Source organism: Juglans microcarpa x Juglans regia, chromosome 4D (assembly GCF_004785595.1).
Source record: "Juglans microcarpa x Juglans regia isolate MS1-56 chromosome 4D, Jm3101_v1.0, whole genome shotgun sequence".
NCBI classification, from domain to species: domain Eukaryota; kingdom Viridiplantae; phylum Streptophyta; class Magnoliopsida; order Fagales; family Juglandaceae; genus Juglans; species Juglans microcarpa x Juglans regia.
In genome coordinates, this window is record NC_054600.1 from 29,881,650 (window position 1) to 29,895,400 (window position 13,751).

A 13,751-nucleotide genomic window follows, 5' to 3' on the forward strand; every position below is an offset into this window, starting at 1 on the left:
CACCACCTGGGTGTGAATGCTTTCCTTCATAGCTCATTTTAGTTAATGGATAAATCTATTTTCGGATATTTTTGGATCTACAAATTTCTAGTTTTACAGGAACAAAAAACAATTAAAGTTCCAGTTTATAGATTTTAAGCATGAATAAACCAACTGCACCGTGCTCTGTTATCACATGCATCATAGGATTTTCATTCAAAAAAAAAAAAATGAGACCTTGTCCCAATATCACATAACACTAACACTAATTAACTAAGAGCACTAAAGGTGAAGGTCATGGCTGAATGCCCTCTCAGTCAATCACAAATCCCAAACGACGAAAAAAATTAGGAAATGTAGCTCACGGATTGGAGGTCGGACGGAGGAGAGCAGGAAGACGGCGGCGGAAAGAAAGTGACTAGCTTTCTTAGTTTTAAAACACCGTCAAGGTCTTCAATCTAACTTGGAGGATGAATGTCGGGTTTGAGATTTTCACTTCTGAACGCGAAATGAGGAGCAGGGGTGGGTTGGGCGGGAGATGAAGCTTTCTTTTCTTTATTATTATTATTATTTTTTTTTTAACAAAACGATTTTAAACAATGTGGCATGCCAAGTACAGCGGGAGACACTAACGGGAAAACTCAACGGTAACTGTAGCACTATCATTTCATTTAAGTGAGAGAGTTGTGGGAGAGTGCAGTCGTGCATGCAGGGAATAAATTTTTTTACAAAACAGTTTGTTCGTTATTTTTGTGAAATGGTGCATTTTGAAATTTGCCTTTTATCTACTCCACGTTCCTTTCAGTTTCTGCTTGCGAAATCCTCCCCATCTTCTCGATCCCTAACCTTCCATTTCTTGTCGTGTTCCCCCATTCCATTATTCTCCTTCTCTCTTCCATCTTCTCTCCCATATCGTTCTACATAACTCCATCTCTTTCCACGGTATTTTTGTTGTTATTGTTATTTGGATGTATCTGGTATCTCACTTGCATATGATATTTCACCTGTTGTTCTCGGAGAAAATGAACAACCTACTAGCTAAATGTATTGAGCTTTCTGCTTTGTGTCAATGCTAAGGGTTTTAATTGGGTCTAGAATAATTATTCAGGAGATGTGAAATTGTTTTAATTTTTTATATATAATTCTCAGGATATTAAATAGAAACAAAAAAATGGGCCGACAGAGGCGGATGAATGAGAGAGCAACACCCAGATTGTGTTTGAATGATCGTGACACGTTAAATCCAACAGATTGGAGATCTCGTGTGCCAAGTTATGTTGGAAAGAGTAGAGGAACGAAGAAAAAGAACGTAGATGATCTTCTGGAAGAACGAAGACTTTATTCCTTGATAAGATGAACGAAAAATTTATTCTTTTTGGAGAGGTAGAAAGGGCATTTACAATGGAGTATTTGTTCTTCTTCTTCGTTGTTTTTTATTAAAAAAAAAAAAAAAAAAAAAAGCGTTGATGTCAAATTCGTGCGCATGCCGCGTCTTGGTTGCACCAAATTGCTTGTATTAAAACTCTTTATTAATAGTATTTTTTTAATTATTAAGTTAAAAAAAAAATTTAAAAAAATTAAAATGCATGAACCGTAAGATCGAAGGGACAAATTCATGAATTATTTAGCATTCTTTATTCGATTTGTTGTGTTGCGTTATATTAGAAAATTATTTTTATTATAAAATAAATTTAACATATATCATAAAATTATGGTTATTTATAAATATATTTTGTATAATATGTCGCACGGATCTCGTCATAATCTTCACCGCCAAACCGTTGCTTCATTTTTATCTTGTTCGACTCATTTATCTTCTATAATCGATTAAACCCTAAACCCTAAATTCCCTAACAACACCAACCCGTTTCCAAGTGTAGATCTCTCTCATACAGCAATTGAAGCTACTCCGATCATTTTCTTCTCAAGTATCTGGTCCCTTCAATCTCTAACGTCTTCGCTAAGTACTTCAAGATAATCCGAGAGGATAAGTTTTTCAAGAAAGAAAGGAGGTTTAATTTCTTGCCAAAAAAAAAAAAAATTGAGATGGTTTTCGGGCAGGTGGTGATAGGTCCGCCGGGTTCAGGGAAGACCACTTACTGCAATGGCATGTCTCAGTTTCTCAAACTCATCGGAAGGTCACCATTTTTTCCTCTTTCTGCTTTTTTTATTTTATTTTTTTTTAATTTCTTTTTTAACTAGAAAAAAAAGATTATGTACATATGCTGAGAAATCTGGTGCTCCGGATGGTGTTGCATACGGAGGCTTTTCCTTCAAGTAATGCTAACATACTGTGTAGTAGGTGATTCTGAGAGTTGTTAATTGGGACGACGATCGACATTGTGGCATAAAAATAAGTGATTGTTTTATTCTTAATTTTTTCATATTCGATTAGTTTGTGCCGAAGTTATGTGTTTCTGTGACGGAAATAATGATGTTTATTTATTTATTTTTATTCATTTTGTTGTTTCGAGTGGGAGGAGTTACTGATATGTTATCCATGGATTAGGGCCAATGACGAGAAATAATGATCTTATGTCGAATTTATCTTTATCATTAACGGGATTTTCTTTCTTTATTTTTATTATTCATGGTCTGCAGGAAGGTTGCTGTTATCAATTTGGATCCTGCTAATGACGCATTACCGTATCCTTCTTCAATATGTTTTTTCTTTTGGTTTACAGTGTTTCTTCTGCTTGAACAATGTCAATATAAAGTTTCCCTTAACACAATTATAGTTATGAATGTGCTGTGAACGTTGAGGATCTGGTAAAATTAAGTGATGTAATGATGGAGCATTCTCTTGGTCCAAATGGAGGTGAGCCTGTGCCGTCATTAATTTTCTCATTGATACTGTTCTCCTGTCTAATAAGACATCAATTTTAGGAAATTCTAATCGACTGCACAGCAAGAATAGTTGGCTAGTGCATTTGGCACTTGGAGCCACCATTTTCTAGGTCCTTTCTCCGTTAGCTTCTAGCTGAGAAACTCGTCCATATATATTCTCCAATATCAACACAAATAGGGAAAAACAAGAATATTTTTTAATATATCCGATGGTCTGCAGTCTCTAGTTGAGTTTGTGAGTTTTGACTGGGCATGTGGTTGGTACCTAGGTATGTGTTCTTGGTAGATGGAACGTGTTATGTTGTAGACAGAAATGTCAGAGTCTATTGTGAGTTCTTGCTTTCCTCTTTCAGCTCAACCTGCTTGTAAATTATTGTCTTGCTAGTCATGTAGTTTCTGATGTTTATTTTGTTTTGTTCATTCAGGCCTTGTATATTGTATGGATTATCTGGAGAAAAATATTGATTGGTTGCAGTCAAAATTGGAACCTCTCCTGAAAGGTTGTTGATTATGCCTTAAATTACTCAAAACTTGTTGGCACTATAAATGATCATTTTGCACTTTCCTTTTTCTTTTTTGGATTCTTCCAAAATCTGTAGGTTCTAGAAATTGGCATCTCTTCCTGTCCGTTTTTCCTTTTCACCATGAACATCATGTTTTCATTCTTTTAAATAATTGCAATATTACTTATAAAAAATAATAATAATAATTGCAATATAAGCTAACAATGTAGTAGCTTTGCAGATCACTATCTTCTCTTTGATTTCCCCGGGCAGGTGGAACTATTTTTCCTTCACTCCAATGCTAAGGCAGTTATCATGAAACTTATAAAGAAGTTGAACCTGAGGGTACGCTTACCTCTTTTATTTTGATATAATATTTTTATGCCTCTGCAGGATCCCGAACAGCTGAATTGGCTTCAACTTCTTATGTTGATGATGTAATAGTAATTTTTTTTTTTATAATTAATAAGAATTTTATTACCATGAAAAGGCATAGCTCAAATACACAGGAAATATACAAGAGGAAATACCTGCATACTGCGAAGTAAGCTCGTTTGGGGAATGAGATGAGATGAAAATTTTTTAAATAGTAGTAAAATAGTTTGTGAATAGTAGTGAGATAGTTTGAGTTGAGTATTTTTTGCGTTTTAGGAAAGGAGAGAGAAAAAGTTGAATAAAAAATATTATAAAGTTAAAATATTGTAAGAATATAGTTTTGTAATATTATTTTTGTTTGAGATTTGAAAAAGTTGGAATTGTTTTTTATTTTTTGCTTAAAAATTTGAAAAAATTGTAATGATTAATTTGAAAAAGTTGTAATGATTAGTTTGAAAATTTTGTATTTAAATTATGTTTGGGAATAAGATGGGATGAGATAAAATGAGATTAGATGAGAATTTTATGTCTCATCCCACACCCCAAACATGCCCTAAAAAGATAGAACTAACACATCATCACCATTCATTACATTAGCCTTAGCCCATAGACATAGACTTTTAAAGAAAAATTCCCTAATTTCTTCCATCAATCATTCTGTCTTCAAAACATCTCTCATTCCTTTCTAGCCATAGACACCACATCAAGCACAAAGGAATCATTTTCCAAATGGCTGCAATAGGTAGACTCCGCCCAGGATACCTCCAACAAGCTAGTAAATTCACCACATGCTTTGGCATCACCCAAGAAATACCCATCCTTCCAAAAATGACATTCCACAAACTTTTAGCCACCTCACAATAGAGAAACAAAAGATCAAGTGATTTGTCATCTTTCTTGCACATAGAACACCAATCAACAATACAAAGACCACGTTTTCTTAGATTTTCTGTTGTCAAAATTTTATCATGAGACACTGGCCAACAGAAGAAAGCTACCTTACTCGGCATACACCTTGGCAGGTTAAAACATTATAATAGGAGTGAACTGAGAATCTGAAATTTCTTTCATGAATCCACAACAATCTATCTACACTTCCTTGGACAATCTTCAACTCATATAATCTGCTGAGAAAATATGAAATTACATTAACTTCCCAATCATTTACATTTCTCTCGAAGTCAACATTCCATTGAATGCTATTATTCAAAAAAGAGAATGAATCTGCCACTGTTGCATCTGCTGCCTTGCAATCTGAAAAAGTGAAGGAAATTCATTCTTGAGAGTTAACTCTCCACACAAATTATCATGCCAAAAGTGAATTCTTGATCCAACCCCCACCTTAAATTTGATATGTTTAACAAACTCCCCCCAACCCATTCGAATTGACTTCCACACATCCCATAAGCTCCTTTTACTTCATTTGAACACCAACTACCCCACATACCCTCATATTTAACATCTATCACATTTTTCCATTATGCATCTCTTTCTAAATGATATCTCCATAACCATTTCCCACAAAGAGCTTTATTAAAAAGCCTCAAGTTACGCACACCTAAACCACCATTTGAAATCAGTTAACATACCTTATCCCAACTCATCAAATAATATTTATTTTACTCCCCTTTACCTCCCCACAAGAAATTCCTATAGATCTTTTCAATTTTCATAGAAACCCCAACTGGTAAAGGAAAGAGAGAGGAAATATGTTGGGAGATTGGACAACGTACTCTTGATTAAAGTGCTTCTACCCCCTTTAGAGCATTGGCATTGGATTAGTCATCCCAATCTTCAAAATTTGACTAATATGTAACTTTTTTACTCTTAGCTAATCACTCAAAACTTGAAGTCTACATAGGATTAGCCATCACACTCTCTATAATAATAAAATTTTATTATTTTTTATTATTTATATTTCTTTAATTAATTTTTATTTTTTAAATACTTTTTTTATTTTATTTTCATAATCTCCAATAACCTCCAACAATCATATTCATTTTCATTTTCACAATCCAACCTATAAAATAAAAATCTCATATCTACACTGCCTGCCATAATTTGATGCAGTTCCTAATTGTAAATGGGCGGCCAAGGTCCTTTTTCTTGTTCCTTTGGTTTTATTTTCCCTCAATCCACAAGTTCATTAAATATTTAGCTTGAATTATCTGATGTGAAAATTTATTATTCATCGCCATGTCGGCCTTCAACTATAAGAATTTAAGATCATCCGTTAAATTGGTATTTCATGGCCTGTGCAAAGTATGTGTTTTAACACAGAAATAATGATGATGAACATAACATTTAGTTATGATTCTTATTTGTTATCATGTTCAGTGAACTTTACCCTGTAAATTATTTAGAAACAGTACACTGCACACTCCAACATACGCATCATATAACACTGCACACTCAATGATGTACCCTGTAAATTATTTAGAAACAGTACACTGCACACTCCAACATTTACAAACAGGAATCTCACCAACATATAACAGCCCAAAATGAATTACAGACTCCAACATTTAGAAACTGTACACTGCACAATCCAGGGAGGTTGAAGCAGAAAATATGATCAAGTATATGCTTTGCAGAAGTAATAGGAAAAGAATTGTGAGACTTCAAACATCACAACAATCATTTCAACTGCAACCTGCCATAAATGGTTGTAGGTGTTCTGTAATTTCCTTACATTTACTTGGAAAACAATAGACCATAATGCAACTCCAGGCCAAATTCCTGCTAGAGTATAAAGATGAAAAACTCAAGCATGTTATAATTAGATGCAGAACAAATTAATACCCATCACATATACAAAGTGCAAACAATTTGGACTTTATCACACTCCAAATAAATGTAAATTCATTCGGGTAACTCAAAGAAAACCTTTCTCCGGTAATATCTTTTAATATATGTTGAGTTGAGAAACTTGGACTAGGGAAGCAAAATGCAGACTCATTTGAAACAGAATGGATGTTTCATATGTAGGAAACTTCTAATCTATCTGGGAAATCTAAAACAAATTATGTCAGAATTAATTATCTCTTGTATAACATCTTGTGTACTTCGGCTTTGCCTATCTCTATTAATAATATTATCGATTACGTACAAAAAAAAATTATTTCAGAATTAAAATTTTGAAAGCGATGCAGAAAAATTAAGTAACCAAAACAAAAAAAAAATTCAGAGAACTAAGGGGTGGTTTGTATTCGCAAGTCATTTCAACTCATCTCACTACTATTCATCAACTTTAACTCACAAATCTCACTACTATTCACAACCTATCTCACTACTATTCACAACCCATCTCAACTCATCTTCGAATCCAAACGACACCTAAGTTATTTAATATTCAACAATGTAATAACAATCAGACTTTTTTAAGAGGCCTCCTTGCATCAGGGGTTTTAAGTCTTCTATAGAGTCACACAATGTACGAAAAGTACAAATTTACATGAAATTAGGCTAATTAACATGAGGTCTTACATGCACGAGATTCCTGCATATTGCTTAGAAACTCAGTACCTAAAACCCAATTTTGGGATTTCTAGAGAAACATTGCAGCACTTTCCAGCATTATTTATCCTCACCTCAATCTCAATGGTTCGTCAATTGAATGCTTCAGCTCTGCACACCTTGGAAATAAGAACCCTTCACCAGTGAGGAGACCATGAGAGGTAGAAAACCAGCCGATTCCCAGACTTTATATCATGGGATATATCTAAGACATCCTGAATAAATCCTTAGCATGACACCATAATAGTTGCTGTCATAGAGGAGGTTAGAAACATAATTGCTGCCCAGAGTGACATCATGATCAATCTCTGTCACCAGAAGCTCAAAGAAGACATATAAAACTGCTAAAATAATGTAATTTATACACTTAGCAGTCCACAGAACTGAGGGACGCCATGACTGAACTGATCCCCAAGGTTAACCTCACAAAGGGTGGTGAAAGACATCCAGCTGGCAACAGAAGCTTAATTAACCCAAATTATTTGACCCAGAAATTTTGGATTCTAACTAACACAATAATTACAACAAAGAGTCTAAGCTAAACAAAAATGTAATAAATACCACCAGACACCAATGTCACAAATACCCAAAAATGGAATTAAACGATAACTTCGACGTTGGAGACGACATTAACAATTACCAAAACTCAATCATCCCCAGTTGGAAATAGGGTTAGAACCTTCCTCCCTCCTGTTCCATTAGTCGATTCCAAACAAACTGAGCAAAATAAATGAGAAAAATCAAGGCTAGGGTTTTTAATCTTACCGTGTTGTTGGTATATGATTTAGAGAGAAGCTTTGAGTAGCTGTTGGAAAGGAGATGGTTGTACAAAGAAGGATATGTGCAGGAAAAGGAAAAGAAGGAGATGGTTGTGCAAAGAATGTGATGTGCAGAGAAAGGAATGTGCAGGAGAGAAGGAGGAGTCGTGTGAAGAAGGAGATGGTCGCAGGAAGGAAAAGGAAAAGAGGCATGAGATAGACTAGCAGGAAGGAAAAGGGAAAGGACCGTGCGACGGGAAGTAATAAAATATTAGTATGAAGGTGCTACAATTCACTTCATATATGGAATGTGGGATGAATTTACTGTAGCTAACATCTTAGATGAATTGTGTTTAGGTAATCTAATGTAGGCTCAATTTAATGGACATTCTCTAAAATATGACTTTCACTGGCATTTGGCTAAGCCAATTCCAGTGCTCTTAGACAAATATAATTTTTTCCAACTGGTTAACCTCCCCTCAATTTTCTCAATCACTCCTTCCCAAATCAAAACAGATTTATGCGAGGCACCCAGGGGAAGACCAAGATACGTCATAGGCAGCGACAATATTTACACCCCAAAATATTAGCCAAATCTGAAATATTTGACACTAAGCCCACCGGAACTATTTTAGACTTGGTTAAGGTGCTGTTTGGATAGTGAATTGAGATGAAATGAGTGGAGATGAAAGTTGAATAAAATATTGTTAGAATATTATTATTATTTTGGGATTTGAAAAAGTTAAGTTGTTCATTATATTTTGTGTAAGAATTTGGAAAAATTGTAATGATGAGATGAGATGAAACACTTTCATTATCCAAATAGGGCCTAAGTTAATTCTCAATCCTGACACAGCTTCAAAACGTAGCAAAAGAGCTCTTAAGAACTGAAGTTGTTCTTGATTGGCTTCATTGAAAATTAATGTGTCGTCGGCGAAAAGTAGATGAGAAACAATCACACTACTCCGAGAATTACAGCCCACTTCAAAACCCGACAAAAAGCTACTTCCCACTGCCGCTTCAATCATTCTACTCAATGTATCCATGACAAGAATAAAGAGGAAAGGAGATATTGGATCTCCTTGTCTCAAACGAACTATTAAAGAAACCAACCGGGTTACGATTCACCAAAATGGAGAATCTTGGCGTAGAAATACAATGCTTTATTCACATACACCACCTCTCACCGAAACCATATTGACCAAGTAAATACAATATAAACTCCCAGCAAACATGATCAAGTGCCTTTTCCATATCAAATTTAACCAAAACTCCAGATTCGCCCATTTTAATTATGTGATCCAAACATTCATTCACTGTTAAAACTGAATCTAATATTTGTCTTCCTCTCACAAAAGCATTTTGTGACTTCAATATAATTCTTCCCCATTACTGCACTCATCCGATTGGCCAGCACCTTGGAAATTATCTTGTAAACCCCGTTAACCAAACTAATTGGCCTGAAATCCCACATAGTTGCTGCCCCCACCTTTTTGGGAATCAAAGCTATAAAAGTAGCATTGATACTTTTCTCGAATTTCATAAAAGCATGAAATTCTAGAAATACATTCATAATTTCTTCCTTCACAATGTCCCAACATGCTTGGAAAAAAGCCATAGAAAACCCGTCTGGACCCGGGCTTTGTATTTAGCCATTCCTTTGACAAAATCAAGCGCTTCTTCTTCTTCAAAAATTCTCTCCATCCATGCTGCACTTTCTTGATCAATTGCATCAAAAGACAAACCATCTAGCTTTGATCTCCACGAATAATCTTCTTTGAACAACTTTTCATAAAAATTGACAGCATGTTCCTTGATGGCCTCTTGATCGGAAAGTATGTTTTCACCATCTTGAATAACTTCTATAGCATTGTTCCTCCTATGAGAGTTCGCCATTTGATGAAAATTTTTTGTACACTTATCACCTTCTTTCAACCATCGAACCCTAGATTTTTGCCTCTATGAATTCTCCTCCATTAATGTGATATTTTCCAGTTCAGCAACCACCCCTTTTTCCTATCCAAATCCTCACCTGTTGCATCGCCCGACATCTCCCTTTCCTCCAAACATTGCAGCTGTTGAAGCGGAAACTTTCTTTTCTTTTCAACATTCCCAAACTCCTCAGCATTCCATTTTTTCAGATCTTGTTTAATAGTAAAAATCTCATTGCTTTCTTCCTTTTATGCAGTTAACTGCAGTGCATTTAGTTGATGCCCATCTTTGCAGTGACCCTGGGAAGTATGTCAGTGCATTGCTTCTCTCTTTGTCGACCATGTTACATCTAGAACTGCCACATGTTAATGTCTTATCCAAGATTGACTTAATTGAGAACTACGGAAGGCTAGGTGTGGTTATAGCTTTTCTTCCTTTATGCATGAAGTTTTGAATATATCATATTATCACTGCAGTGCTAATTATCATTGCTAATCGTTACTTTTTCATGTGTTGCAGCTTTCAACCTCGATTTCTATACAGATGTGCAAGATTTATCTTATTTACAGCACCATCTTGATCAGGATCCTCAGTCTGCCAAGTACAGGTGTGCTTTGTAGTAAAGTTCATTTTGAATTTTTGTATAAACCAGTCTTTGCATTTTAGATTGTGGACACCATAATAATTACCTGGGTATTATCTTATTTACCAACTTGTTTTCTTCATCAGAATGTTGCAATTATGCTAATTGTTACTGCTTGGATCTCCTCTCCATTCAATGTCGTTGATGGTGAATATAGTAGTCATCCTTGTTAATCCTGCATATATGGGTCTCATAATATTTTTATCTATTAAGATCTACTCTTTCACGTTCTTCTTATATTTTATGATATAAAGCTACTGAGAACTTTTAATGTGAATCTTTTATGGGGCACCTCCAGATCTGTTGATCCCTTGTAAGTCTGCCTGCCTGTGGCACTTTTAAATGAATTGCTATATAGATGGACACAAGATATTGCATGCTTAAGAAGTTACATGCTAAGGAATGTGTGAATTAGACAGATTCTACACTTATTTTGGTTTCCTTCAATTGAAATGGTATAATTCAAGGTCTTGACATAAAATTCAAAAAATCTACTCTTTCGATTCTTTTGGTGATTTCAAATTTCAGTAGTTTGTATAGTATCTCTTATACAGTTAGGTGTCGTTTGGATAGTGAGTTGAGATGAGATGAGATGGGATGAGCTGAGATGAAAGTTAAAAGTTGAATAAAATATTGTTAGAATATTATTTTTTAATATTATTATTGTTTTGGGATTTGAAAAAGTTTTATATTTTGTGTGGAAATTTGGAAAAGTTGTAATGATGAGATGATATGAGTTGAGATGAGATGAAATGCTTCTTGTATCCAAACCGGGCCAGTGTCAACGTTTAACTGCATATAGGTTAAACTGCAAGATGATTCTTATTTCGCTGCAAAGTCTGAGACAACTCAATTATATATCCTATTGGAAGAACTTTTAAGGCATTCAAGACATGATATTAATTTATAGTATCTGACTTTTCTGGTGTCATCATTTTGGAGCAAATAAGAATGAAATGATAATCAAGTACAATCAGTAGATTGTATTTTAAGAATTAAGATGATTTATTTTTCTAAATTTGTGTTCAGAACAAAGCATTTTTATAATTCAGATGTTTGTGATTCATATGCAGAAAACTCACCAAGGAACTATGTGATGTAATAGAAGACTACAGTCTTGTCAATTTTACAACCTTAGATATCCAGGCATGCTAGTCTCTCTCTCATTCCTTCTCGAGTTTGCATGAATTGTTTAGAATGTGTGTTCTTAGTTAGATGCTGTTTTTCAGGATAAAGAGAGTGTAGGGAATCTAGTGAAGCTTATAGACAAGACCAACGGATACATTTTTGCTGGCATAGAAGCGAGTGCAGTTGAATTCAGCAAGATTGCAGTTGGTCCTCTTGATTGGGATTATTACAGATATCCTTGTTCTCTTATGATTCTTAATATCATATTTCTTCATATTCATATATATGGTTGTTTTTGTATGGAATCTAACTGACCAAAATCTCATCAGCTAGCATTACGGCATATTTTCCAACTACCTTTCTGCTGCATCTTTCAATCTGAATTATTTAACATTAAATTGTTTTGCTGCTTTTCCAGCACGGTTTAACAGATAAGGGGATGGATAATTTCTTCAAAAGTGGCAATGAAAACAACTTTTCAGGAAAATTTTGAACTGCATGATCAGAAAAGGAAGATTAATCTGCAAATGTCTTCCAAATAGGTGCGATCATTTGGATTAAAAAATGGTTGGTTATGAGTTATACATTGCATGAGGTTTTTCTTATATTAATGACTTAGGAAACATGTGGTCGATCCCATCCTTTTCAGATTAGGATGCTATATTGGAACTGAAAATGTAGTGTGGGAATGTTTCAATTATGCATGTGTGACAGCCTATACCCTTGCGTAGATCAGACCTGGATGACTTTAGTTTGGATTTGTCATCATTAACTTTATGTTATCTATAATTCTGGAATTGAGCAGTATATAATTGTGAAACTTCACTAATCTGGTGATTGTACTGCTTCGAATTCTTTTGACAACCAATTTAACAAAATACCATCTTGTTGATCCTCTTAGGTTGATTCATAAGCATGAAGTGGTCCCTTGTGCAAGTTATATTGTGAGAGACTTGGAAGGAATTTCTTTAAGTTTGATGTATTGAATATCATTGTTTTATGGAATGTCCATCATCTTTATTTCTTTGGAATGGAATACCATGAGTTTTGCTTGACACAGAAGCTCACAGTCGCTGCAGTGCAAGAAAAGTACATGAAAGATGATGAGAATTTCGATCAGAATGATTGAAGGAAAAGCTCTGTTTCTGGTTAGCTTCCACTTCCACGTGTTTGTGCTTTTGAGGATGCACGTTAGCATGTTTATGTACCTTCGAAACTGTCATTGTTCTGTTTCAGAGGCTTAACTGTTTTACCGCAGGTGTTGCAAAGCTTACTAGCAACTGTTTTTATGGTATGGGTGGAAGATCCGGAGAAGGATCAAAGTGGCAGAGGCCAGCTTCTTGTTTCTTCCTCCCTCTCTCATCAGCCGACCAACTCTTATGTGGCCTTTCCTTTGTAAAAAATAGGACAAATTGAAGTCATACAGCCTGTTCGATGCGTGCAGATGCTTAACTTTTGGAAAAAACGTCGGAGATTTTAAAGCTTTTGATTAGGCTTTAAAATCATGCGTGCTTTTGCAGTATTTATATTGGTGTGTAAGATCTTTAAATGGATCGTGCTAATCATTGTAGTTTTTCCTATTGTTTCCCCGGGGTCGATTATTGTATTCGGTTACTCAGTAATTCATGAATACGGGGGATATTACGATTTAATAATTCATGAATACGGGGATTTAAGGGCATGTTTGGAGTATCTCACAAAATATTTTATGAATAGAAGTTAAATGGTTTGAGAACTGGGTTAAAGAGTTAATAAAAATACTATAAAGTTAAAAAATTGTATGAATGTAATTTTTTAAAATTATTTTTGTTTTGAAGTTTATAAAAGTTGTTTTGGCTTTTTTGTTTGAATAATGATTAGGTAATGATTAAAGAAAAATTTGAAATTGAAAATTGTTGTGTTTGTGTGATGTTTAAAACTGAAATTATGAGAAATTTTGATAATTTGAAATTAGTTTGTTGTGCAGAAACTCTCCCCCAAAAAAAAAAGAGTTACATGTACTTATAATTTTAGGTACAATATTTATTGTCAGTTTTTTTTAATTAAAATTTTTAATTATATAATTTTCAA

General features: G+C 34.5%; 1 protein-coding gene across 1 annotated transcript; it reads left to right on the forward strand.

Annotated features, from left to right (window-relative positions):
- The first annotated feature begins 1,716 nt into the window (after positions 1-1,716).
- Positions 1,717-13,258, forward strand: LOC121260752 (GPN-loop GTPase QQT1). The gene is made up of 11 exons (XM_041162756.1): positions 1,717-2,117; positions 2,581-2,625; positions 2,718-2,797; positions 3,252-3,326; positions 3,571-3,674; positions 10,167-10,323; positions 10,430-10,517; positions 11,627-11,699; positions 11,783-11,913; positions 12,750-12,829; positions 12,940-13,258. Exons 1-10 carry the CDS (start codon positions 2,026-2,028, stop codon positions 12,808-12,810), a joined length of 906 nt encoding a protein of 301 aa, XP_041018690.1. The 5' UTR covers positions 1,717-2,025; the 3' UTR covers positions 12,811-12,829; positions 12,940-13,258.
- Positions 13,259-13,751: the final 493 nt, after the last annotated feature.